General features: G+C 50.7%; 2 protein-coding genes across 2 annotated transcripts in view; one reads left to right on the top strand and one right to left on the bottom strand.

Moving 5' to 3' along the window:
• Positions 1-27,672, top strand: part of RANGRF (RAN guanine nucleotide release factor) — a 267,398-nt gene that overhangs the window by 83,919 nt on the left and 155,807 nt on the right. The gene's annotated exons all lie outside the window — the stretch shown is intronic.
• LOC126939828 (hydroperoxide isomerase ALOXE3-like) lies at positions 211-27,347 on the bottom strand. The gene is given in 17 exon segments (XM_050765597.1): positions 211-1,104; positions 9,289-9,459; positions 10,045-10,145; positions 16,876-16,997; positions 17,588-17,757; positions 18,344-18,430; positions 18,520-18,723; positions 18,813-18,956; positions 19,788-19,960; positions 20,520-20,623; positions 23,175-23,300; positions 23,621-23,740; positions 24,292-24,373; positions 25,442-25,646; positions 26,516-26,683; positions 26,685-26,838; positions 27,232-27,347. Coding segments are annotated over 17 exon segments (2,394 nt in total). The 5' UTR covers positions 27,315-27,347; the 3' UTR covers positions 211-924.

Below are 27,672 nucleotides of genomic sequence, written 5' to 3'. Positions count from 1 at the left end.
GACACGCTCTGGGAGGTGAGGGCAGGAATATACAGCATGGCTGGATGGTGGGCTGAGCTGGGACACTTCTGTCTCCAGAATAGATGATCCATGGATTCATGTCTCCAGAACAGATGATCCACGGACCCACTTCTGCCCTCCCGCTGCAATCCCCTGGTACACACACCCTCACCCACCCCTATACACACACACCAAAACAGCAAAACAAAATGAAAGCCAAATATTTTGGTTTTTATTGAACTCACTGGGCTCAAGGACAAAAAGAAAAAAATGGGATGAAAGGGGAGTAGGGTGAAAGCTTGAGAGAACGAGAGATCCCGCAAACACCCCAGGCCTGGGAATGTGTCCCTGAGAACAGCAGTTAGGGGTCCAGGCAACTGTGCTCTAATTCTTCCCCTCCCCTTAAAGGTGCTAGGGACAAAGGGGGCCACATGTCAGACCCAGGCACACAGTTCTTTCTGTGCCTAGTTTCCAGGCCTTTCCAGAGAAGGAAGCTGGGCTGGCTGGCTCTAGGCTTGAAGGAAAGAGAAAGTAGAAAGGCATGGTAGGAGAAGGAGTTTGGGGATGGGGAAGGATGAGGGAGAAAAGCTCAGAAACCCAAGTTGGGCATTCCAAGAGGCTGGAACAAGAGGCTGCCCCAAGTAGGGCAAGAAGTGAAGCGGTTCCTTCCTTTCGGAGGGGTTATTGTGCATTGGACTTTGGTCAGCAGCTTTTAACCGTGGACACTGCTGTACTGGTCTCTCACAGCTCAGGCCCCAGTTTGGATGATGTCAGAGCCATCTTGGCTGCAAAGGTCCCCACGTGCAGAAGAGAAGGTTCAGGCGAACTGAGAACAGGGAGGATGGAAGGGTCTGGAGGACCCTGAGGAGCTGGTCCTCCTCATGCTTGGACCTTTCTTTCTTCTTAGGTGGTATTTGGGGGTGGTTAGATGGAGACACTGTTCTCGATGAGGGGAGGGTCCAGGTAGGTGTAGGGCAGTGCCAGACCCTGGTTCCGCTCCTGGATGTCCCTCGAGATCTGGGCCAGGCGGCTCTGGAAGGCAGCGATGCTCTGCCTCGGGGCCTCCTCTGTGAAGTGCTCATCTGGGTAGGTGCCCAGGGGCCTCTGGGAGGAAATCAGGTAAGAGGTCAGGATGACATTCAGGATGGGATGGAGAATAACAAAGGACCACATGTAACAGCAAATCCAGTCAAGGTGGCTTCTAGTGGCACAACCCAGTTGCAGCCATTGTAAACACTTGCCCCAAACTGCCCCCATGCATCCTGACACCAGGACCCCAGCACCCAAACCCCAAACAGAGTAGGGAACAGAATGTGATGTAGGAACCAGCCAACCCAAATTCAGTGCTGCCTCTGCTGACAAGCCTCTGCCTGTTACTTTGACTCTTTGAGACTCGATTCCTGCATCTGAAAATGGATGGGTTGAACTAGAAAAAAAAAGTTCTGAGGCAGGGTCTCACTCTGTTGCCCAGGCTGGAGTACAGTGGTGTGATCATAGCCCACTGCAGCCTCAAACTCCTGGGCTCAAGTGGTCCTCCCACCTTGGCCTCCCAAAGCACTAGAATTCCAGGTGTGAGCCACGGCGCCTGGCCTAGAAAATCTTGAAAGGCCCCTTTCATACCTGATCCAACTGCTCTGTGAACTAAAAGAACACAACCACATTTCTCATACAACCGAGATCAACATAAACACTGTCCAGCATATATACCCAAGAAAATAACTATTACTTCACAATTTCACAAAATTCAACTCCTGAAAACCACCAGCATCCTGGTTCTAAGGTATCTTCACAATCAACCATCGTGATGGAACTTTTGTCAACGCGGTCACCATCATCCTCCACTGCCACACTTTACAGCACAGCCAAGCACAATCAAGAAATAGCACAATGAGCTCCAGTCACTGCCATCCTGTGCACAGGACTGTCCCTCCCTCATGATCATATCACACAACCAGCTCATCACGACAACGCAGAGGCCCAACCTCCTAACCAGCACACACTTCCCATTTACTAGAACCTTCATATAACTGTTGCCAATACTACTGATCTTTTTTTTTTTTTTTTTGAGACAGAGTCTCACTCTGTCACCCAGGCTGGAGTGCAGTGGCACGATCTCAGCTCACTGCAAGCTCTGCCTCCCGGGTTCACGCCATTCTCCTGCCTCAGCCTCCCGAATATCTGGGACTAGGGGCGCCCGCCACCACACCTGGCTAAATTTTTATGTTCTTAGTAGAGACGGGGTTTCACCATGTTAGCCAGGATGGTCTTGATCTCTGACCTCGTGATCCTCCTGCCTTGGCCTCCCAAAGTGCTGGGATTACAGGCGTGAGCCATCACGCTCGGCCAATACTACTGATCTTTAACAAATTATTTTTCTCATTGTATTGTACTGGCGAAGCCCTCCAGATCAATGTTAAATAGCAGTAGTAACAATGGACATTGGGTGTTATTTTCTTGCCTCTGACTTTAATGAAAAGACATCTATGGTCTCACCATAAATACAGTGTTTTCGGAAATATACTTTTGTGGGTTTTTTTTGAGATGGAGTCTCGCTTTGTCACCCAGGCTGGAGTGCAGTGGTGCAATCTTGGCTCGCCGCAACCTCTGTCTCCTGGGATCAAGTGATTCTCCTGCCTCAGCCTCCTGAGTAGCTGGGATTACAGGCACGCGCCACCACCATGCCTGGCTAATTTTCATATTTTTAGTAGAGACGAGGTTTCACCATGTTGGCCAGGCTGGTCTTGAACTCCCAACCTCAGGTGATCCACCTGCCTCGGCATCCCAAAGTGCTGAGATTACAGGCATGAGCCACTACACTCAGCCTGACATACACTTCTAATCAAAACTCCTTAAGGGGGTTTCATTTTACACTGCGTTTTTATTAGTAATGGCTGTTCACATTTATCAAATGCTTTTTCAGCATATATTGAGATAATTATATGATATGCATTTTTATTGACATAACGAATTATATTGCTAGATTTCATAAGGTTGAACCAACCTTCCATTCCTTTCATTCCTAGAATAAATTAGACTTTATCATAGTGTATTATTGTTTTATTATTCACTATTGGCCTTCATTGGCTGATATATATATAAAAATATATATATAAATATATATATATAAAATATATAAATATATATATAAAAATATATATAAATAAATATATATATATATATATATTTTTTTTTTTTTTTTTTTTTTTTTTTTTTGAGGCAGAGTCTTGCTCTGTCCCCCAGGCTGGAGTGCAGTGGAGCGATCTCGGCTCACTGCAAGCTCCGCCTCCCAGGTTCACGCCATTCTCCTGCCTCAGCCTCCTGAGTAGCTGGGACCACAGGCACCCACCACCACACCCGGCTAATTTTTTGTATTTTTAGTAGAGACGGGGTTTCACCGCTTTAGCTAGGATGGTCTCAATATCCTGACCTCGTGATCCACCCGCCTCGGCCTCCCAAAGTGCTGAGATTACAGGCATGAGCCACTACACTCAGCCTGACATACACTTCTAATCAAAACTCCTTAAAAGGGTTTCATTTTACACTGCGTTTTTATTAGTAATGGCTGTTCACATTTATCAAATGCTTTTTCAGCATATATTGAGATAATTATATGATATGCATCTTTATTGATGTAATGAATTATATTGCTAGATTTCATAAGGTTGAACCAACCTTCCATTCCTTTCATTCCTAGAATAAATTAGACTTTATCATGGTGTATTACTGTTTTATTATTCACTATTGGCTTTCATTGGCTGATATATATTTTATATATATATATATATATATTTTTTTTTTTTTTTTTTTTTGAGATGGAGTCTGGCTCTGTCGCCCAGGCTGGAGTGCAGTGGCGTGATCTCGGCTCACTACAAGCTCTGCCTCCCGGGCTCATGCCATTCTCCTGCCTCAGCCTCCCGAGTAGCTGGGACCACAGGTGCCCGCCACCACATCCAGCTAATTTTTTGTATTTTTAGTAGAGACGGGGTTTCACCGCTTTAGCCAGGATGGTCTCGATCTCCTGACCTCATGATCCACCCACCTTGGCCTCCCAAAGTGCTGGGATTACAGGCGTGAGCCACAGCGCCCGGCCTGGCTGATATATTTTTAAGATTGTTGTAGCTAAGTGGAATAAGTATATATATATGTATATATATATATATATATATATTTTAAACAGGGTCTCACTCTGTCACCCAGGCAGAAGTGTAGTGATGGGATCACAGCTCACAGCAGCCTTGAACTCCCAAATTTAAGCAATCCTCCTACCTCAGCCTCCCAAGTAGCTGGGATCACAGGCGAACGCCATCATGCCTGACTAGTGTTTTTTTTTTTTTTTTTTTTGGAGAGACAAGGTCTCAGTATATTACTCAAGCTGGTCTTAAATCCTGGGCTCAAGCGGTCCTCTCGCCTCTGCTTCCCAAAGTGCTGGGATTACAGGCGTGAGCCACCGCACCTGGCCTTATAATTTCATTTTCATAATAACAGCTAACATGTAAGCACTTTACGTGAACCATCACAACCATACATCAACCCTTAAAACAGGTATTCTTATTATTCTCACTTTAAAGATAAGGAAAATGGCCGGGCGCGGTGGCTCAAGCCTGTAATCCCAGCACTTTGGGAGGCCGAGACGGGCGGATCACGAGGTCAGGAGATCGAGACCATCCTGGCGAACACGGTGAAACCCCGTCTCTACTAAAAAAGTACAAAAAACTAGCCGGGCGAGGCGGCGGGCGCCTGTAGTCCTAGCTACTCGGGAGGCTGAGGCAGGAGAATGGCGTAAACCCGGGGGGCGGAGCTTGCAGTGAGCTGAGATACGGCCACTGCACTCTAGCCTGGGCGACAGAGCCAGACTCCGTCTCAAAAAAAAAAAAAATAAATAAATAAAAAATAAAGATCAGGAAATTAAGGCTTAGAGAGGCCATTACATAACTGAAGTCATATAGGTGGTAGGTGTGGATCTGGGACTAGAGCCTTCCAATGAGACCCACTGCCCTTCTTAAGAGTACTACCAGCCGGGCGCGGTGGCTCACGCCTGTAATCCCAGCACTTTGGGAGGCCGAGACAGGCGGATCACCTGAGGTCAGGAGTTCGAGACCAGCCCGACCAACATGGAGAAACCCCCATCTCTACTAAAAATACAAAATTAGCCAGGTGTGGTGGTGGGCGCCTGTAATCCCAGCTACTCAGGAGGCTGAGGCAGGAGAATTGCTTGAACCCGGGAGGCAGGGGTTGAGGTGAGCTGAGATCACGCCATGGCACTCCAGCCTGGGCGACAAGAGCGAAACTCCATGTCAAAAAAAAAGAAAAAAAAGAGAGTACTACCTTTGCTAGGTGCTGACTCTATAATTCAGCAAAATAATTGAGAAAGCTTCCACCTTTTGCTATGCTTTCAAGTAGTTTGAATGACTTACGAATCATTTGTCCCTTGGAGGTTTAAAGGAATCAGATCTTTTAAAACCTTTTACAATTTGTATGGTTTTCATCTCTTCTGGAGTTAAGCTTTAGGTGTTTTAATTTCCTAGAAAAGCATTCATTTCATCTAGATTTCCATATCTGTTTGCATAAAACTGTAAGCAGTATTTTATTATAATTTTATTATAATTTTAAAAATCAGCTGGGTGTGGTGGCTCACACCTATAATCCCAGCACTTTGGGAGGCCAAAATGGGTGAATCACAAGGTCAGGAGTTCCAAAACCAGCCTGGCCAACATAGTGAAACCTTATCTCTACTAAAAAAGAAAATAAAAAAATTATCTGGGCGTGGTGGCAAGCGCCTGTAATCCCAGCTACATAGGAAGCTGAGGCAGGAGAATCACTTGAACCCGGGAGGCAGGGGTTGCACTGAACGGAGACCATGTCACTGCACTCTAGCCTAGGTGAGAGTGAGACTCTGTCTCAAAAAAAAAAAAAAGAGTAAAAAATCTTCTCTGCATTTGTGGTTATATGCCTTTCCCATTCCTAATGTTGTGTATTTATGTTCCCTTTCTCTTTTTTTTTTTTTTACCCCCTTGATTAGAATTGTCTAGGCCAGATGCAGTGGCTCACACCTATAATCCCAGCACTTTGGGAGACTAAAGCAAGAGGATCACTTGAGCCCAGGAGTTCAAGACCAGCCTGGGCAACATAACCAGACCCTCTCTCTACCAAAAATCAAAAAATTAGCCAGGCGTGGTGGCGCCTGTGGCCTCAGCTACATGAGAGGCTGGGGTGGGAGAATTTCTTGAGCCCAGGAGTTTGAGGATGCAGTGAGCCGTGATCACGTCATGCACTCCAGCCTGAGCGACCCTGTCTGGAGTTGCCCAGGCTTTTTTTGAGACAGCCTGATCCTGTCAAAAGAGAGAAAGAGAGAGAGAGAGAGAGAGAAAGAGAGGGAGGGAGGGAGGGAGGAAGGAAGGAAGGAAGGAAGGAAGGAAGGAAGGAAGGAAGGAAGGAAGGAAGGAAGGCAGGCAGGCAGGCAGGCAGGCAGGCAGGCAAGCCGGCAAAAAAATAGTGCTACAAGTGACAGTCTGCCACTTCTGGGCCTAGACTTGAAGAAATCTGAAAGCTTGGTTTCAATCTTGGAAGCCAGCCACTGTGCTATGAGGAAGTCCAACTATCCTGCTGGAGAGAGACCCCTTGGAGAGTCCTGGGGGATAAGACAGCATATGCAGAGAGAGAAAAGACCACACACAGGAGCACTGAGGCCCCAGACATGTGAGCAAAGCCTTCTGGGAGCTTCCAGCCCAGCCCAGTCACCAGCTGATTGTATCCAAGTGTTTCACCCTAGCCGGTACCCTGTGAACCGCCCAGCCTAGCCCTGCCTAAATTTCTGATCCAGAGAATCTTAAGAAAAAATAAATATGTCTATAGATTTTTTATTGTATTTTTTTTCAAATAACAAGTTTTATGTTTTTAAAATCAGATTGACATCTAATTTCTCTTTTTCCTTCTTTTCTTACTTAAAGATGGGGTCTTGCTATGTGGCCCAGGCTAAAGTGCAGTGGCTGTTCAAGGCATGATCACGGCACACTGCAGCCCTGAACTCCTAGCCTCTAGGAATCCTCTCACTGCAGCCTCCTGAGTAGCTGGGACTACAGGCCCGTGCCATTGCACCTGGCTCAATACTTGATTTCTAAAACTGTAGTGTAGCCTTAAAAAAAAAAAAAAAAAAAAAAAAAAAAACCGAACACACACACAGCAAAGAAAGAAAGAGAAGGGGAGGGGGGGAGGGGGGAGGGATTGCATTGGGAGTTATACCTGATGTAAATGACGAGTTGATGGGTGCAGCACACCAACATGGCACAAGTATACATATGTAACAAACCTGCACGTTATGCACATGTACCCTACAACTTAAAGTATAATAATAATAAATAAATTTAAAAACAAAAACAACAACAAAAAAAAACACCCTTCTAACAATTCAGATGCTCAAAAAAAAAAAAAAAAAAAAAAAAAAAGAAAGAAAGAGAAAACAAAGCAGAAGACAGAAATATGACACTGGATTCAAAGCCTACTTACTAGCTCTGCACTGTTGAACAAATTGCTGAATCTCCCTGAACCTCAGTTTTCTCCCCTGTGAAGTGGAACTACCATTTATGGAACATTTGTATGCCAGCACGGTGCCAAGCTTTTTTTTTTTTTTTTTTTGGTCACCCAGGCTGGCGTGCAGTGGCGTGAACATGGCTCACTGCATTTTGACCTCCTGGGCTCAAGTGATCCTCCCACCTTAGCCCCCACCAAGTAGCTGGGATCACAGGCACACACTAACATGCCCAGTTAATTTTTGTGTTTTGGGTAGAGACAGGGTTTCACCATGTTTCCTAGGCTGCTCTTGAATTCCTAGGCGCAAGCAATCCATCGGCCTCAGCCTCCCAAAGTGCTGGGATTGCAGGCACGAGCCACTGTGCCCAGCAACATCTGGAATCTTTCTAGCACCAAAGGGAGTCAAGCGCGAGAAATAAGGATATTCAGTTGTCAGAGAGCTTGTGTGCAAGACAACTGGGTGAAAACAAAGATGATGGGAACCAGTGATAAAGGGCTACTTGGCTGGCCTAAACTCAGATATTGGCTTCTCCCTAGCCCCTTGCCTCCGAAGTTGCCCGTTGCATCCATTCACACAGCCACAGGAGCACCCTTGCTAAAGCGGATTTAACCACTGGGCCTGAGGCTTAAAAGTATTGATTGGCGGCCGGGCGCAGTGGCTCACGCCTGTAATCCCAGCACTTTGGGAGGCCAAGGCGGGTGGATCACGAGGTCAGGAGTTTGAGAACAGCCTGGCCAACATGGTGAAACCCTGTCTCTACTAAAAATACAAAAATTAGCTGGGCACAGTGGCAGGTGCCTGTAGTCCCAGCTACTCAGGAGGCTGAGGCAGAAGAATCGCTTGAACCTGGGAGGCGGAGGTTGCAGTAAGCTGAGATCATACCATTGCACTCCAGCCTGGGTGACAGAGCAAGACTCTGTCTGGGGGGGCGGCGGGGAAGCCTTGATTGGCTCTGCTTTGTCTTCTAAATGAATACTGTGCAGACAAAGCCCTACCTTCCTCTCCACTCTGCTATTTCCATTTGTGATGGAATCCTACAAACACACCAGTTATTTCTCGCCTTCACTCCTTGGTCCTGTCCTTCCCCCTCCCTAAAAAAGAACCCTGCTCCTCCTCTCTGTCCAACTCCTACTTGTCCTGCAGGTTTCAGCTTAGATGCCACTTTCTCCAAGAGGCCTTTCTGGGTTCCCCCAGACCCATTTAGGTTCCCCAGGGCCCTGTCCTTACTTCTATCACTGGACTGTAAGCTCACAAGGACAAGGTCCGTAGCTGCCCATAACAGGGTCTGGGTCACCACTGGTACTCAGGAAGTGTGTGTTGAATGGAGAAATTAACATATAAGTAACTCCTACGACACGGTGGTGCCCTTTTTCATTGACCTGTATGTCTCCTCAGCTAGACCACAGGCTTCTTGAAGGCAGGAAGGTCTCATTCAGCGTTATAGACCGGGTGCCCAGTGCTGTGTGGACACATAGGAAGTATCCAACAAATGTTTGTTGAATGTTTGCATTAACACATGAGTAGTTGATGGATGAACAGTCGGACAAATGGGTGGACGGGCAGATTGGTAACTAAACTGGTATTTGCTTCAGTCTATGTCTTTTGGGATTATCATTTTCTGAAGAAACCGAAGAACCCAAGGCAGTTCTGCAGTGAACATAAATCCCACTGGTCAGTCCTCAAACCCCCAGACAAAGCCACCACCACCCCCACTGGTGGCCCTCAAGAACCCTACTCCCCTCAACACCCGATATACGCACCTGGTCCTTGGGCTCTTGGCTAACCAACCAGAAGAGGAGGAGGTTGTTACAGCTGATGTTCACTTCAGGGAGGGTGTCTAGGTAAGTCTTCAGGGTGGTGGTCCCCTTGGTCTGGGGTGGAGGCTGCCTCATGGACGATGGAGCATTGGGCATCCAGGCCCCAAAGTCATGCTGTGGAGCCCCCCATCCCAGTTGGGTCAGCTGGCCAGAAGGAGAGTATCACCTCCCTCTTCATCATCCCTGATCCCACCTCTACCATCCGAGAGGTGATTGTTGGGAAATAAGGGGATCATGGAAAGGCAAGAGAGGAAGCGGTAGGGAGTGGAAAGTCCCAGAAGTGGGGCAGGAAGCCAGCTTACTCCTTGTCACTCCCTACCCAGTGTTCCAGGACTGGGTGGGGTGAGTCACTAGGGTAGGAGGTGGCCCCAGAATAGAGGTAATCCTAGAAAAGGGCCTTGGGCTGGCATGCCATACAGAGCAACCTGCTACTCCACCTGTCTGGGTTCTAACCATGAGAGGAGCCCCTAAGTTCTACTCCCAAATTAACATCCACTTGAGTCACCATTGCGACCTTGGACACAGCTCCACCCAGTCATCACCCAATACCAGCCTTCACCCCACTCAGCTGCCACTCCAACCCCAAGCCCAATCATAAACCCACCCCAGCCCTGACCCACCCAAGCTCTCAACCCGAATTCAGGCCTCAAGTCCATTGCTAAGACCTGGTGTCCCCAGGCCTGCCCTTCGTAGCCTCACCTGCCCACTGTTGACAGCAGCGTGCTGGGCAGAGCAATTGAAGATGATTGCAGTGAGGAACTTCACCATCTCTCCTGGGGTGCACAGCCGGCTTGGGAAGCCTGGGTGTGGGAAGGAAGGGTAGAGGGTGTGGACGGAAGGTACTGGATTCCTAGGGCCAGCTCAGGACTGGGGCTCACCACAGGGGGAAAGTGAGGAAGTAAGGAACACCAAGACACGACTGTCTTATTGGGCTGAAGTTAGGGATGGCCATCACCAAGGTTTGTGGCCTCTGAAGTGGGTCAGGATAGAAGATGGGCGCTGGGATCTGGCTAGAAAATCCCCGGCAGGCAGGGCCAATAACAGAGCCAGCTTCAAGCCCAAGTGCCCAGCTGCCTCTCCCTGACTTCCAAGGCACTTCCCTCTGCAGCCCCTATTAGGACGTAGTGATTTAATCCTACCCAGTTCACCAAGATTTGTTCAAGCACCCAGTATCCAACCATCCTTTGCTGGGCTTAGCAGCAGAGACCGATGCACAGGGCATGTTACTCAAAAGCTCATAGTAACAGAAGCAGAAGGAAGCTTCTAAGGCCAGAGCTTGGCTCTTTGAGGAGAGGGCAGGCAAGGCAGAATGGGGCACCAGGAGCAGAGTGGTTAGTGGAGGCCTCCTGGAAGACAAGAGGGGCCTTGTGAGTTGAAAGATGGATGAGCCTTGAATGGAAAGAAAGACAACACAGAGAAGCACTTCAGGGCTAGAGAGGGGAGAGCTCCAAGGCTCAGCCCTTGGTCCATTCGCTCTGTGCCTCACTCATCTCACCCAAGTCCATGGCTCTAACTACCTCCCACTCGCCAACAACTCCCAAATTCCCATCTCTGGCTTTGCCTGGCTCCTGAGCTCCAGATTCAGCCATGGGCATTACTCTGCAGTGGCTTACCTGACGTCCCCACCTAAGCATCTACACCACCTCACACTGCACACTGGCAAGAACAAATGCCCATCAGATTACGTCACCCTTCGCTAAAACCCTCGGAGGGCTTCCCATCCCACTCACCTTGTCACGGCCCTACTTGATCTGGCCCCAGCCCCTTCTCCCACTTCATTTCCTTCCTGGCTGTTCACTTATTTGACTCCAGCCACACAGGCCTTCCTGATAGGTCTCAAACGCACCAGCACATTCAGAACTCAGGGCCTGCACACTTACTATGCCTCTGCCTGCTACTCTTGCCCCAATTATCCTCAGAACTAGCACCTGTACTTCCTTCAGGCCTCTACTAATGCATCAGCTCCTGACAGGCCTGCCCTGACCACCTCCCTGAAATGATCTTTTTACCTTGACACACTATGTACCCTGATGCTGTTTCAGTTTTCCTCTTAGCATTCATAACCACCTGACATTTGTTTGTTGATTCTCTCTTTCTCTCTCCTAAAGAATGTTAAGCTCCACTAAAGCCAGAATTTTTGTCTTTTTCACTACTAAACCTCAGCACCTAGAACAATACTTAATAAATACCAAGAGCCTGGTAATTATTGGTCAAATGAAGGAATGCACAAGAGGGTAAGAAGCCAGAGCATGTAAGGCAGAGGTGGGAGGATCGCTCAAGCCCAGGAGTTTGAGACCAGCTTGGGCAACATAGCAAAACCTTGTCTGTACAAAAACATTTTTTAAAAAGGTAACTGGATGCAGTGATGTGGTGGTGCGTGCCTGTAGTCCCAGCTACCAGGGAGGCTGAGGCATGGGGATCACTTGAGCCTGGGAGGTCAAGGCTGCAGTGAACTGTGATCATGCCACTGCACTCCAGTCTGAGTGACAAAGTGAGACCCAGTCTCAAAAAAAAAAAAAAGCCAGAGTGGGAAGGCATGGGGTATTAGCAGGGTGAGGGAACAGGGAGGGGACCTAATTGGAGGTGAGGCTGCAGCGGTGTGAAGGGCCACGTGGTTCCTGGGCAGTATTTCAGAGGATTAGCAGGGTGGTGGCCCTGCAGGCTTGGCGGGCAAGCAGCGAGAGGCTGGGAGAGGTGGGACTGGTTGAGAAGCAGCTGCCACAATTCCAGAGCACTATGAGGAAGAATACGACTAGGGTGGTGACAATAGGCATCAGCCACCTAACTGGATTTAGGAAGAGAGGGGAACATGAGTCAAGGAGAACTAAGGTTTAGAGTCAGGCTGACTGGACAGAGGCTGATGCAAGAGAACAGAGAGGTTCGGAGGAAAAACCAGACATCTGCCTGGGAGTGTGTGGGAGTTTTCTGAATGTTCTGTTCCTGGTTGAGTCTCTAAACTCGGAGGCTGAGAACAAAAAAGTAAAGCAGGCGGACGCACCTGTAGTGTCAGCTACTTGGAAGGCTGAGACAGGAGAATCAATTGAGCCCAGGAGTTTGAGATCAGCCTGAGCAACAGAGCAAGACCCTGTCTCAAAAAAACGAAAACAAAAGCAAAAACAAAAAAATAAAAACAAAGAAGGGGACAGACCATCTATAGGAATTTTTCTGTAGTTCATATTGCCTATTTTTCCCCCATTGGAATATGGAACCTGACCGATATGGTGACAGAAACCCCATCTCTAATAAAAACACAAAAATTATCTGGGCGTGGTAGCGTGCGACTGTAGTCGCAGCTACTCAGGAGGCTGAGACAGGAGAATCGCTTGGAGAGGTGGAGGTTAACGAGTGTTTTTCCTTTTTAAATACTGTATGTGAATCTAGAATAAGTTTGTACTCATTGGAAGAGCTGTTGTCAATCTGAAGAAAGTTCTGATGCGTTAAATCGGAGAAAAATGTAATAAAGTAAGATAGGAGAGTTGAATTAACCTCAGACTGACTGAGGTTAATGAGTGTGTTTTGCCTTTAAATACCGTATATGAATCTGTAATAGGTTTGTACTCGTTGCAAGAGCTGTTGTCAATCTGAAGAGTGTTCTGATGCATTAAATCAGAGACAAATGTAATTAGGTAAGATAGGAGAGTTGAATTAACAGTAATTAGATCCCCCTTTGGGTCTTAAGTAGGAAACAGACAGCCCCAAATATGAAACACCTGCCCAAGGAGGGAGGCGGTGTCAAGATCAGCACTGATCATGATTAATAGCAGGTTTGCAAAACACAGGGAAGGGTCACCCTTTAAAAACTCCAAGGCCAGGTGCGACGGCTCACGTCTGTAATCCCAGTACTTTGGGAGGCCCAGGTGAGCTGATCACCTGAGGTCAGGAGTTCAAGACAAGCCTGTCCAACATGGCGAAACCGCGTCTCTACTAAAAATACAAAAATTAGCCAGGCATGGTGGGTGGCAGGCGCCTGTAATCCCAGCTACTTGGGAGACTGAGGCAGCAGAATCTCTTGAACCCAAGAGTCGGAGGTTGCAATAAGCCGAGATCGTGCCTCCACACTCCAGCCTGGGTGACAAAGAAAGACTCTGTCTCGGGCCAGGCGTGGTGGTTCACACCTGTAATCCCGGCACTTTGGGAGGCCGAGGCGGGCAGATCACGAGGTCAGTAGATTGAGACCATCCTGGCTAACACAGTGAAACCCCATCTCTACTAAAAATGCAAAAAATTAGCTGGGTGTGGTGGCGGGCACCTGTGATCCCAGCTACTCTGGAGGCTGAGACAGGAGAATAGTGTGAATCCGGGAGGCAGAGGTTGCCGTGAGCCGAAATCGTGCCGTTGCACTCCAACCTGTGCGACAGAGCGAGACTCTGTCTCAAAAAAAAAAAAAGACTCTGTCTCAAAAAATAATAAAGAAAGAAAAAAAAAAAAACTCCAGAAGAGTTCTGGCTGTCACCACCTTAACCCAGAAATTACTCTCAGCATCACTAATAGTAAGACAACCTGACATTATGCATGTCCCAATATGACGCAATGCAGAAATATTCTTGCCAAAAATGTTTAACCTTCAGACATGACTTCTGGTTTACAAAAAACATGGGATACAGCCTGGCCAACATGGCAAAACTCTGTCTCTACTAAAAATACAAAAATTAGCTGGGTGTGATGGCACACACCTGTAATTCCAGCTATTCAGGAGGCTGAGGCACGAGAATCTCTTGAACCCAGGAGGCGGAGGTTGCAGTGAGCTGAGATTGCGCCATTGCACTCCAGCCTGGGTGATGGAGTGAGACTCAGTCTCAAAAAAGAAAACCACAAAACACAGCAAACAAACAAAAACAAATAAACAAAGAAAAAAACCACAGAGGAGTTAGGTGAATGACATCATGAGGAAGCAATTAGATAAATTCAGAAGGTGAGACATTCTGCAGAACAGCTAGTGGGGGCTTTTCAATGAGTCTATGTATGTGATTTTAAGAAGTAGAGGGGGAAGGGGGGTTGTTCTAAGTTATGAGAGACTCGAGTTGAAATAGAAGCAAAACAGCTTGCGGTCGTTTGTTGGATCGTCAACCAATAGGGATCAGCTGGCAGGAAATGAGGAATATTTATCTATCTATCTATCTATCTATCTATCTATCTATCTATCTATCTATCTATCTATCTATCTATCTATCTATCTATCTATCTGGAGAAGCAGTCTTGCTCTATCGCCCAGGCTGGAGTGCAGTGGCACAATCTTGGCTCACTGCAACCTCTGCCTCCCAGGTTCAAGTGATTCTCCTGCCTCAGCCTCCCGAGTAGCTGAGATTACAGGTGACCGCCATCACGTTTGGCTAATTTTTGTATTTTAGTAGAGATGGGGTTTTACCACATTGTTCAGGCTGGTCTCAAACTCCTAACCTCAAGTGATCTGCCCACCTCGGCCTCCCAAAGTGCTGGGATTACAGGTGTAAGCCTGGCCAAATGGGGAAAATTGAATATGGACTAGATATGAAAGTGACATTGGAGAGTAGTGTCAGTTTTGTGTGATGACAACATTGTGGTTGTATAGAAAAATGTCAATTTCTGCCGGGCGCGGTGGCTCACGCCTGTCATCCCAGCACTTTGGGAAGCCGAGGCGGGTGGATCATGAGGTCAGGAGATCGAGACCATCCTGGCTAACACAGTGAAACCCCGTCTCTACTAAAAATACAAAAAAATTAGCCGGGCGTGGTGGCAGGCGCCTGTAGTCCCAGCTACTCTGGAGGCTGAGACAGGAGAATGGCGTAAACCCGGGAGGCGGAGGTTGCAGTGAGCCGAGATCACGCCACTGCACTCCAGCCTGGGCGACAGAGCGAGACTTCGTCTCAAAAAAAAAAAAAAAAAAAAAAGCCACATTCCTGCTGAGACAAGTCCCAGGCCAGGGCTGGAGGATAAACAATTGTGCCACTCTGAGCTTTCCCTTTTCTTCCACTACCCCCAGATAGAGAGGCTTCCTCTACTTTGTTGTTGTTGTTGTTGTTTTGGAGACAGAGTTTCGCTCTCGCCGCCCAGGCTGGAGTGCAGTGGCACAATCTCAGCTCACTGCAACCTCCGCCTCCTGAGTTCAAGCGATTCTCCTGTTTCAGCCTCCCGAGTAGCTGGGACTACAGTCACAGGCCACCATGCCTGGTTAATTTTCGTATTTTTAGTAGAGATGGGATTTCACCACATTGGTCAGGCTGGTCTCCAACTCCTGACCTCAGGTGATCCACTCACCTTGGCCTCCCAAAGTACTGGGATTACAGGCATGAGCCACCATGTCCAGGTTCTACATTTTTGAGTGCCAGAATACAAACTGTAACATACAGTGGCGCTAGGTAGGTAGGCTATGAAGAGCAGCAATGGGCTATGTAACCCAAGCATAGCCAGACCTCACTCTGAGGAGGGGTGACCATGCAGTTTTCACATGCCGGGCTTAAGGGTGACAATGAGACATCAAAAAGAAAAGCTCTGGCTGGGCGTGGTGGCTCATGCCTATAATCCTAGCACTTTGGGAGGCTGAGGCCAGAGGATTGCTTGAAGCCAAGAGTTTGAAACCAGCCTGGGCAAAAAAGCGAGACACCCCCTCCCACATCTGTACCAAAAACGAAAAAAAAAGAAGAAAAGGCTAACCTGGCATACTGCCTATGAGTTAGCACTGCCACACAAGGCACAGTAATTAAAAAAAAAAAAAAAAATTTTTTTTTTTTTTAGATAGAAGTCCTTCAGAGAATGGGGAATGTGGGCATGGGAGATTTCTGAGTCTGGAAATCAGCTACAGAGCAGGAACAAAAGAAATATTCATTCCATTAGAGAAGGGTAGAGAGGAGTCAAAGATCCAGGATAAACTAAGAGGTGGGGAGAAGCCGGGACCTGGGGAGAAGCAGGGGGTCAGAAGGACACGCCTTTCCCGGAGCTAAGAGAGGACTTTAAAGAAAGGAGGGCGTGATCTGGGCCATCTGCTGGACACTTGGGTTAAGGCCTAAGAGGGAGCCGCTGGTGTGTGTGGGCCTGAGGCCTTTCAGGCAGTGTCAGAAGATAAGGGAGACTTAGGGTTAGGTGACAAGCGTAAATGAGGGATCAGTCCACAGCAAGACCAACGCACTCCAAGAAGTTTGCAGCCAAAGGAATGAAGAGAGGTTGGTGGCTAGAGGGGCCATGTGGCAGGACAGCAAGGGGGGTTTGAGAGAAAGTTCCCAGAATCCTCTGAAGTCAGAGATGGCTCCCACTGCATGTTGCAGAACATTGACAGAGCTCAGGAAGCTGAAATGAATGGGTGGGCTTGTGAAAAGGTCAAGGGACTGGAGGGGCACAGAGCAGTGGATGCAAGCAAGGGCTTTGGAGACAGTCGGAGCTGGCTCGGAACCCGCCTTGTGCAGCTGTCTTTGTGCCTCTTTCCATATCTGCTAATTGGGGATATTGACAGTATCTACTTCGAAGGCTGGTCAATAAATAACTGATGGGAGTAGGGTGTGGCCGAGCAAGTGCTAGCTCATCAGAGCCTACACAGGAAGTGGGATAGAGAGGGGATACCTGAGCTTTCCCGGCCCAGGAACGCCTGAGCAAAAATCTCGCCAACCCAGGCCTGCAGCTCCGAATCCTGCTGCACAGATGCGTCACTGGGATAATAGTAGCCCACGATTTCTGAGACAAAGCTGCAGGAAAGAGATGCTGGTACCACTGGAGTAACCACAGGCTCAGGCCTGGCCAGAAAACTGAGGCCCATTGCCGCTCAGGCGGCAGAGAGGCAGATAGCTATGGGGGTTCAGTGGGGACCCCCAGGTGCAGCTGGAATCTGAGTGGCTGGGCTTCCCTTAAGTCCCACTCACTCCTGAGTCATGGGTGCTCCACACCTCCTTCCTGCACAGGGGCCTGGGGGCTGGGCATGGGAGTGCAGGAAGAATCTGATTCATGCTGCCACCCCAGTCCCCACTCAGCACCCAGGAGGAAGGAAGACCTGCCTGCCTGAGGCCCCAGCTCATGCTTAGATGATGCACCAGCCCTGAAACTCTGACTCCACTGGACACCCCCTCCTTCCCCTGCATCCACACACCCCCAGCCCCTCTGTGGACAGCAGCTACCTGCCATTTCAGAGGGGACCCCAAACCCAATTCATACCCTCAAGAATTCCCTATGCTAGGGCATGAAAACACCTGGAGTCCCCAGGCACCATGAGCGCAGGGACCACAGTGCCCCAGGCCAGGAGACCCTGGTGGGACGGCTGGTCCCGCCCTGCACCTCGCACCTCTCAATAGCCACCCAGATCTTCAGGCCATCGTCTCGGTAGTGGTAGTTGGGGATAGCCAGGACGCCGCGGGCCCGCAGGCTGTCCGGAAGGCAGAAATTGGTGTAGGTGAAGTGGGCCAGGCCCGTGCTCATGAGGTAGATGAGGCCTTGCCTCCCGATGGACGTGACCTGAGGACACAGCACAGCTCAGCTTCCGGGCCGGCCCAATCCCCACCCTAGTGTCTGGGCACGAGATGGGGCTGGGGACTCGGCCCAAGGAGGGCCTTCTTCGGTTCATAAAGCAATCCACGACCCCGGATCAAATACCCACAAGGGCCTGCCTGACGCAGGCTGCACAGCTTGACGCCCCATTACGTGCGTGGGAGAAGATCCATAGGTATTTGGTAACTAAAAGAATGAACTGAAAGCCGGGGAGCCTGGCTGGGCTCAGGGTCAGCTGAGGGTGGTGCCGGGGCTCAGGATGAGGCTGCCCTGCCTGTGGACCCGTGGCCCAGCGGGGCAGGGGGAAGTCGGGGGAGGGGGTGGGACCTGTCGGGGGGCTGCCGGCGAGGAAGGGGGAACAGGGTCTGTGAAGGGGACCGGTAGGAGACCGGCGGAGTGGGCGGGGCTGGTGGAAGAGACAGGAATTGTACAGGTGTTCTCACACCCCAGGTGTCTTCACAAGGGGCTTGGGTGCAGAACCGGGCTTGGGGGCGGGTAGCGGGGCAAAGCGTCTTCCGGGGTGGAGATCAGTGACCCGGCGGGGAGGCCGCACCTGGTCCACGAGGCCCTCGGGGTTGAGCAGCGTGGCCCTCGCGATGGTGTTCACCTGCAGCGTGTATCGAGTGTGGGGGAGCAGGAGCTGCGAGCGGAGCGGATCACGTAAGCTGAAGGCCGGGGACTAGGCCGCCCGGCCCCTGCCCCGCTAGGCCCCCACCCGGGGTCGCGGACCTTGTAGATGGGGTGGCAGAGCGGCAGCTGGCGCAGTGTGGCCATGGCGAAGGCCTCGCACAGCAAATGCGTGCACAGAAAGTGCGTGTTGTTCTCGTGCACCAGGAACTCAGAGTTGCGCACCCATGTCTTGGCCAGCAGCCAGTCCCATTCGGAGTCAGTGGGCAGGAAGATGGGGCTGTCGGGCCCAGGGGTCTGGCTGAGCTGCGTCCGAAAGGAACGAGGGGTGATGCGGCTCCAGGCTGTGGATTCGCACCTGAGCCCCCACCCCGAGGCGGCGGCTCCAGGCTCACCTGGATGGCCAAGGGCACCAGCGCCCCCTGGGGGCTGAGCCACAGCAGGCACAGTGGGGCGGCCACGTACTGCGGGCGGCCGTTTAGGCAGTGGGTGGGGGCCTCCGCCAGGATCCAGTAGTCTGCTAGGAAGATGTTCCCCCTCTGCAGAAGGCACACAGAGGCTGAGTGTCCCTCTCTACCCGCGCTCCACTTCCCTCCCGTTTCCCTGCCCACTTCCACTCCAGAGAGGAGCTGAGGTCCCCAGCTGAGGTCTCAGAAATTCTTGGTGCCTGAATTAATGACCAACGTGGGGTACCCCGCCCTTCCCAGAATGTCCGGAATGAGGTCCAGCTGAGTCCCTCCTTGTGCAACCGCTCACCTGCTGGGACAAGCCAACGTCCTCTCCTCCTCACCTCATACCTAGTCCTCCCCACTCTCAACTCAGATGGAATCCTCTTCTGAGATCTGAGCACTGTGTATCCAGCAACAGCTAAATCAACACACGAGAACTGACCAACCACGTCTCTAGCTTTCTGGAGGAGAATGCCTGAGGGCTTGGCTGCCCCAAAAAGACTGGATCAGCCTCTTCTCTGACGACCTCAGAGCTCCTAGTTCTCCGTGATTTTCCCTGATGTATCTGGTGGCCCTACCATTGGCCTGTCCTAAAACAGCCTTCCCCTAGGCCTCAGCACCTCTTCAGGAGGCCTCAAAACAAGGGCAAGGCCTCCTCCAAAATGTGCCTGCAACCACCCTGCGCGTTCACACCATTTCCACCAGGTCCCATCTCAGGCCTCAAAGCCTCCCAACCCCAACCTGACCATCAACCGTATCTGCTCTATGTAAAGTGTGCAGGACCACGGCTGCCCAGAGGATGAGGCCCACAGGTGAAATGCAGCCCGGGCCATTTCCATACCCTCCACACATATCCCTTGTCCATAATGGCGACACACCCACCTCCCACCTATCAGGCCCACTGCCCAGGTCCTTACCCACCTCTAGCTCTGTCTGCAGGCATGTGTCCTGTCCCAGCAAGGGGGCCACCATGTCATTGGTGACAGGCAGCTTGCTGGGCAAGCTAGAGATGCAGTGGAGCATGACGGGATTGACGCCATTCAGGTACTGGTACCCGAAGAAGTGATCTTCACACCAGTGCTCTGTGACATACTCTGGGGGGCAAGAGAGGGGACCAGTTGGTCTAGAAACTACCTCCCTAGATCCTGGTCCTTTCAAGTCCTTTGCTTGTCATTGTGGTTTAGGTTTTCTTCCCAAAAACTCTATGAGGTAGGAATCATTGTATCTTCAATTTAATACTAGACAGTAAAGGTCAGAGAGATGGAGTGACTTGCACAGCCGAGTGGCAGAGCAGGGATTCGAACCTAAGTCTTTCTGGACCCAAAGCCTGGATCACTTGGTGGTTGGAGTGGGGGAAGAGAGTCATGTGTCCCTGATCAGGACCAAGATTCCCTAAATGACTGTGACCCTCTCCCAGGCAAGCAGAGTGTCTCTGTCTCCTGACTCCCCCTGTTTCTGTCCCCTCCTCAGAGAAGGTGCTTTGTTCTCCAGAGGAATCTGGGAGATGCCACCAGTGAAGCCAGGAGCCCCTCCCCCTCAAATCCAGCAGTCTCCCTGGGAGGGCTGGGAGAGGGTCCTTTCCCAGGAAGGAGAGGAAAGGGTCTGAGTACAAGATAAGGTGAGGGTAGACATCTCCTGCCTGGCTCTGCTTACTTGTCGTGAAGGTCTTGTGGCACCAGAAGATGTTCTGCATGTCATCCAGCTTCTTCCAGGAGCCCTTGCGATCCAACAGCCCTCGAAGCTTCATTCCCAAGGACCTGATGGGAGAGGAAAAGATGAGGCTGAGGTCTGGGGGCTAAAGTCTGCTGGGAACCACTGTGTCCCCCTCTGCCTGGAGGAACTAACAGGGTCCATCACCAGAGTAGAGATGCCTAACAATCCACATGGGAGAAAAAGTCTAGTGCCCAGTGGAGGCTCTGTGGCCTCAGAAGACCCTGGTTCATATGTAACCATCCCTAAGACAGGCCATTGTACTTACATATAAAGTTGGCACACACAGCCCTATGGTGCAGACAAGCCACCCTCACTGGTGTTTTGGCCTGTGTTCTCCAAGCTGCCCTCTTGTCACAGACCTCCACTGGCTCCCCTCTGCTTACAGGACAGAGCCCCAGCTGCCAAGCCTGACTAGCCCATGGAGATCCCCACCAGCCAGCTTCTACCAACCTCTCCAGCATTTTCATCCACCCTGGGCATTAAACAGGGCCAACCAAGACCCACTCTCCAAACATGATCAGAGACATGCTTTTTACACTGGACAGTAGAAGAGGGGCTGGCATGTGGAGGGATGCATAGTCTTCATTTTGTGGATGTCTGTACTGTTTGAATTTTTAAAGTGAGCATTATTATTTTTTTCTTCTTTTTAAGATGGGGTCTCCCTGTGTTACCGAGGCTGGAATGCAGTGGCTGTTCATAGACACAATCATAGCTCACTGCAGCTTCAAACTCCTGGACTCAAGCAATCCTCCTGCCTCAACCTCCCAAGTAGCAGAGACTACAGGTGTGCCCCACCATGCCCCGCAACGTTATTTTATAATATGGAGAAACATGCTTTAAATTAAATCAGCTTTCCCCACTTCCAGGTCTTCGTTTAAGCTGTACCTCTGGTAGAAAGCCATCTACTACATCTCTATGATAAAAATCTAGCTGTTCTAGGCACGGCTCAGAAGCAAAATCCTTTATGGAGCATTGCCTGAACACCTCCAAAACACATGCCTTGAATCTTTCACACTCATCATTCCCTGCATCGTACTTTAAGCCCAGTGGACATATATCATCCCCATTATACTATGAGCTCCTCAGGGCAAGGACTTGGCTGTGTCTGTCCCACCATACCCAGTTCATAATATGCACTCACTGAATGGGCTTGAATCAAAGGAAATGGAATGCAGGCAGGACTCGGTGGCTAACGCCTATAATCCCAGCACTTTGTGAGACCAAGGCGGGTGGATCACCTGAGGTCAGGAGTTCGAGACCAGCGTGGCCAACATGGTGAAACCCTGTCTCTACTAAAAACGCAAAAATTAGCCAGGTGTGGTGGTGCATCTCTGTAATCCCAGCTACTCGGGAGGCTGAAGTGGGAGAATTGCTTGAACCCAGGAAGTGGAGACGTCAGTGAGTGAAGATCGCGCCACTGTACTCCAGCCTGAGCGACAGAGTGAGACTCCATCTCAAAAAAAAAAAAAAAGGCCGGGCGCGGTGGCTCAAGCCTGTAATCCCAGCACTTTGGGAGGCCGAGACGGGTGGATCACGAGGTCAGGAGATCGAGACCATCCTGGCTAACACAGTGAAACCCCGTCCCTACTAAAAAGTACAAAAAACTAGCCGGGTGAGGTGGTGGGCACCTGTAGTCCCAGCTACTCGGGAGGCTGAGCCAGGAGAATGGCGTAAACCCGGGAGGCAGAGCTTGAGATCCAGCCACTGCACTCCAGCCTGGGTGACATAGCCAGACTCCGTCTCAACAACAACAACAAAACCAACAACAAAAGGAATGGAACATGGAACAAGTACACCTGTGGCAATAGGTCAATAACATAGGATGCATAAAGAGGGTAATGTGGGCTGGGCGAGGTGGCTCATGCCTATAATCCCAGCACTTTGGTAGGTGAAGGCAGATGGATCACCTGAGGTCAGGAGTTCGAGACCAGGCTGACCAACATGAAGAAACCCCATCTCTACTAAAAATAAAAAATTAGCCGGTAGTCCCAGCTACTTGAGAGGCTACTTGAGAGGCTTGGGTAGGAGAATCGCTTGAACCCGAGAGGTGGAGGTTGCAGTGAGCCGAGGTTGCACCACTGCACTCCAGCCTGGCCAACAAGAGTGAAACTCTGTCTGGAAAAAAAAAAAAAAAAAAAAAAAAAAGTGACGTGCCCTGAAAAGTGTGGGCACCTGGGGAAGGCAGGGTGGCAAAGGGGGAGGAATGATCTGACAGGCCCAAGAACTATGTCCCCTGGGCTCCTAAGTACTCACTCACTCACTGCACAAACGCTTGCTGGGGGTCTGCCCAGTCAACACCCCGTGGGGGTGGGTGGGAAAACCACGAGGAATTCAGTCATGAAAGCAGAGGCTGAGGAGTCTGGGGGCAGGGAGAGGGGAAATGGGGAGCAGAAGGGGGAGACAGGGGCAGGAAGGGGGCAGGGGCCATGTAGAGAGGGAAGACTGTGGGGCAGGGAGAGGGAATGAGTCCAGAGAGGAGGGACTGGGGTAGGGAGAGGGGATACTGGGGATAGGGAGAAGGGGCAGTTTGGGAGCAAGGGGAGGGGATGGATGGGCAGAGATGTGAGATGTTCATCAGAGGGGCAATGGCCTCACGCAGGGATGGCATTGAAGAGCAGCGAGATCGTCTTGGTGGCTGAGTATCGAATATTGGGCTCCATGTACATCAGGGATGGGATGTCAATTTTCATGGGGAAGCCAGGCAGGTACCGATTCCCACTGCTGGGGGTTGGGGGTGTAGAAAGACAGAAACCGGTCACTGGGCTCTGCAGCCTTAATTCCTTCCCTCTTTCCTGCCTTCCGAGTTCCCAGGTCTCCCTTACTCCCGGCTCCTCCCCTGCCCTCTCTGCTCCTGACCTAAAATAACCTCCTCACTCTCCTCCTCTCTGCCAGACCCTTTGGGGCCATCTCCCATCCTGACACTTGAATGAAACTGCATTGTCATAGACCCTTACCCCTCCTTCCTGGCTATCAGGACCCCATCCTCTCAACAGCCCCTCACTTGACCTTCTTTCCCCTCCTTCCCAAGCTTTAATCTTCACCTGTCACCCTGGTCTACACAAGTTGTCGTCTTTGTCAAGGCAAATTTCTTGTCCGACTCCATCTCCTGAAAGCTGTTGACGTCTACCATGCGGGGGAAGCCAGGGGCATAGATCTTCCAGCTTCCGAGGGAAAGAGGCCAGAGGTGGCAAGTCATGCTCAGGATAAACACAAGTCTTAGCTTTAAAGACATGACTTCAGATTAAAACTTCAGAAACCACCTACTTTCTGGATAGGTGACAAGGAATTGGACATTTCTCCATGAAAGCACTGGGCTTCACGTAAGGGTAGCATTTGAGGATGGCATTAATGCCCACACTGGGTTAGTGATGGGTTTGTGTTGAGATTAAAATCATGGCCGATTTATGGGGGGAAGATGAGAAAGGACTGAGATTGGAGGATACTTCAGGTCACTTCTGATATTGGGATCTGGGTTACATCAGGGACAGTTGAGGGCTGAGTATGGATTCATTGGTGGTGTTGGGACAACTGTTACTATTGGTGTTCTCAGTTCAGACTCAGGGTCACTATTAAAGTGGGGTTAGGTCCAAATAAGAGTCCTGATCCAAGTTAGGCACCCGAGGTTGAGAATGAGGTTAGAGTTAGGAACAATCTGATTAAGGCTGAGGTCAGAATAAAGATGGGGAAAGAAGTCAAATTAGGCCACCCTCACCGGTAGCATTCTTGTCGGGCCCGGAGCTCCCGTGTCCTGTGATCCAGGAGGAGGGGAAGGGAGTCCTGACAAATAGTTCTTGCTGTGGGGAATGAAGATTACTCTTGGCATAAGTCTCTTTTCAAACAACATCTTCTGCAAACCTTGCCTGAACCCCCTGACCCTTGAACCCAATCCGACAGCCACATCCCTGTGAATCACGTAGCAGTGCCCCCACGTTCCTTGTGTATTCATCAGTAGAAGGGATTCAAGACAGCCTAACCCCCAAATTATAACAACGTTCCTAATTGTTGGCATGTGTATCTCCCCTCCAGACTATAAACTCCTTGAAGGCAGAAGTCGTATTTTTTTTTTTTTTTCTGTATTCCCAGCTTCTAGCATGGTGCCTGGCCCATGTGTATGAGATGCACTTGGTAAATGACTGATGAACAAATATATTTTGTGTAGCTATGGATGGATGTGCTGTGGTGACAGATGAGAGTTTATAGTGAGGTCTGTGGAAAACTTATTATGGACCATGGGGTAATATTGACTTGCCTCACTTTGACCTAGAATATCCCTCCTTCATCCTGAGCCTCCTCCCAACACCAAGAGCAGCCCTATTGTTGCCTCTCCAGATCGGACAGCTCTGGAAATTGAAGATGCTCAAGCCCAGCATCCATGGAATCCAGAAATTCAACAAGGAATCTTAGCAGCACCTCTCAGGGTCTTCATCCACACTGGAAAAGCTAGTAGTAGGGGAGGGAACAGGGCCTCTCCAGCTAAAATCTTTAAGCAGCCAGGGCTTCTCCACCTGTTAAAATCTAATGACTCAATGTGCGGATTAGTTCCTCTCTGGGTTCTGGAGGAACTCACTCTGGAAAAGTGCAGAGCGAGGCTGTGGAAAGCAAAGTGCTTCCTATGTGTATGAGAGAAGGGTGCACGCCTATATGAGTGGGTGTGTCTATGTCAGTCTCCAGAAGAGTCAATACCATCTGGAAAACCGTCGCATTTCGGGGCTTGAGAGGTTCCCTTTTTTCAGAAGACATCTACTTGGGAGCCCAGAGTTTCTGACCTCAATCTTGTTCCCTACACTCTGGGGCTCTGTGAGACCCCACTCCTAATCCCAAAAGACACCTGCAGTACAGTGTAGTCCTCGCCCCTGGCCCACCTGTTCCTGGCCTCAGCTCCACGGTGCAGTAGCCTTCAATCCACTGATAGCAGGGGAAGTGGGATACAGTACCATCCGGTTGGGTGACACAGATGCGGCTGCAGTACCAAGAGTCCTTGCGGAAGAAAGCATAGCGCTCCTTGTGTACACGCAGCAGCAAGAGCTCACCCAGCTCTGCCGAGCAGCGCACCTTGTACTTCTGCACCTGAGGGGACCAAGACAGCAAGCAGGTGAGAGGCAGGGAACTGCCAAGGCGGCCTTGCGCCTTGCAAGATGCATCTACAACTAAGCCTGTTCGGGCATACAAACCTGAGCTGCTGCTAGCCCACACCCGGCTTTTGTATGAATTAGAAAAAGGGTCCCCTGGCCGGGCGCTGTGGCTCACGCCTGTAACCCCAACACTTTGGGAGGGCGAGGCAGGTGGATCACCTGAGGTCAGGAGTTCGAGACCAGCCTGCCGGATGAAACTCCATCTCTACTAAAAACACAAAAAATTAGTCGGGCTTGGTGGCAGGCGCCTGTAATCCCAGCTACTCGGGAGGCTGAGGCAGGAGAATCACTTAAACCCGGAAGGCGAAGGTTGCAGTGAGCTGAGATCCTGCCACCGCACTCCAGCCTGGGCAGCAAAAGCAAAACTCCATCTCGAAAAGAAAAGAAAAGAAAAAAGTGCCTGAGCACAGTGGGCACTGCATTTCACTAGCTTCCTAGGCCGGCTGGGAACCCTTGTGGAGGCCACCTGGGGCTGGCAGAGGCAGGCAGATCCCCTCCAGATAAGAGGAAACCCAGGCTCAGAGAGGGGAAACGACTTGCCCAAAGCCCACTGTCAATTATGGGAGGAGTTTAGGAGCCAGGGGAAGTCCCTCGACTCCCTGTCCAACGCTCCTTCCTCTCCACAGTCCTGCCTGGATGGAGTTCCTCATCTCCAGAAAAGACAGAGACCTCAGTAGGGAAGGTGAGGAGGTCAGGGCCGGTATCCTGACTTCAGCAGGATCTCAAGAGTCCAGGAGGAATGCTCCTCCCGCCTGCGGCCCCTGCCCCTCAGAGGTGGCGCTTCCCTGTCTTCTTTGTACTCACCGATCCAGGGGCGAAGTCCCTGCCCATTCGATCTAGCCGCTGCTTGGGGCTTTCACCACACGTGCCCACCAGTGTGACAGAGATGTTGTCCAGTGTGCCGGCCCTCAGGTAGGGACCAGTGGTCACACACAGGCGGTACACTGCCATGATGGGAAGGAGGAAGGGATGCTCCCGGCAACGCTGGCCGCAGGAGCAGCCGGCCTGGAGGAGGAGAGCGGCAGACCCGCCCACAGTCTTGCACTCTAATACTTGTTTGCTTGCCTCTGACACAGCCGGTCCCTCTGGCTGACTCACCCGGATGGGTATCAGGAGCCTGGGTTCCACTGCGGAGGGAGGAACCAGATGCTGAGACGGAGACGAGGAGGTGACGCCTGTATAATTGGGACACTGCTCTCTGCCTGGTCAGCGGCCCGGACTGATGCCCTGGACTGCTTGTCCGCCCAGTCCCCAATGTCCCCCAAGATCTGTTCCTCCCCATTCCCAGGCGGAGATGAGCATAGGGCACCTGCATTCCTACGTGTGAATCATCCGTGTGAATCACTAAACAGTGGAGAGCTGCACGTGGTCATAAATCTCATGTGACTGCAGCCACACGCAGGTGAGTCGCACACGCATTCCAACACACGTCAAATGGTCAGGAACAGCTCCCCTGTCACCCCATACACCGATCCCCCCACGCCTGGCCCTCTTTGTCCCCAGCCTTTGGCACGCCCGACCTCATTCTCTGCTCTGGAGTAGGGCCGGTCAGGAAAGCGAAATACAGCGCCGGCAAACAGCGTCTGAAGGCCCCGCGTGGCATTCTTTCCGCTCCAGGACCGCCCTGTGCCTGCAGGACCCGGGAGCCCGAGTGTCCGGGATCTGGGCCACGTGGGACTGGGGAAGAACCTCTCGGAGGGAGAAGCCCATAGTCCGCAGCGGCCCCGCGCGGCCAGTTCCGGCGCCGCACCGTTCAAGCCTCCGCTATGCTCCAGTCCCTGCGTCCCAGCCTCGGCTGGGGCTCTAAGAACCGGAGGCAGAGAAAGCTCAATCAGCAGCAGGTGGGCTTCATCCGCCGCCTCTGAATCTGTGCCAAAATATTCTGCATAGGTACACACAATCCTCTTGCGGTTCTACAAACCTGGATTTTCATATAGAGAATTCTCTTATAAAGAAAGAGT

This window comes from Macaca thibetana, chromosome 16 (assembly GCF_024542745.1).
Source record: "Macaca thibetana thibetana isolate TM-01 chromosome 16, ASM2454274v1, whole genome shotgun sequence".
In the NCBI taxonomy this organism is placed as follows: Eukaryota; Metazoa; Chordata; class Mammalia; order Primates; family Cercopithecidae; genus Macaca; species Macaca thibetana.
The sequence above is the reverse complement of the archived record's forward strand: the minus strand, read 5'-3'. Positions and strand labels throughout refer to the sequence as shown.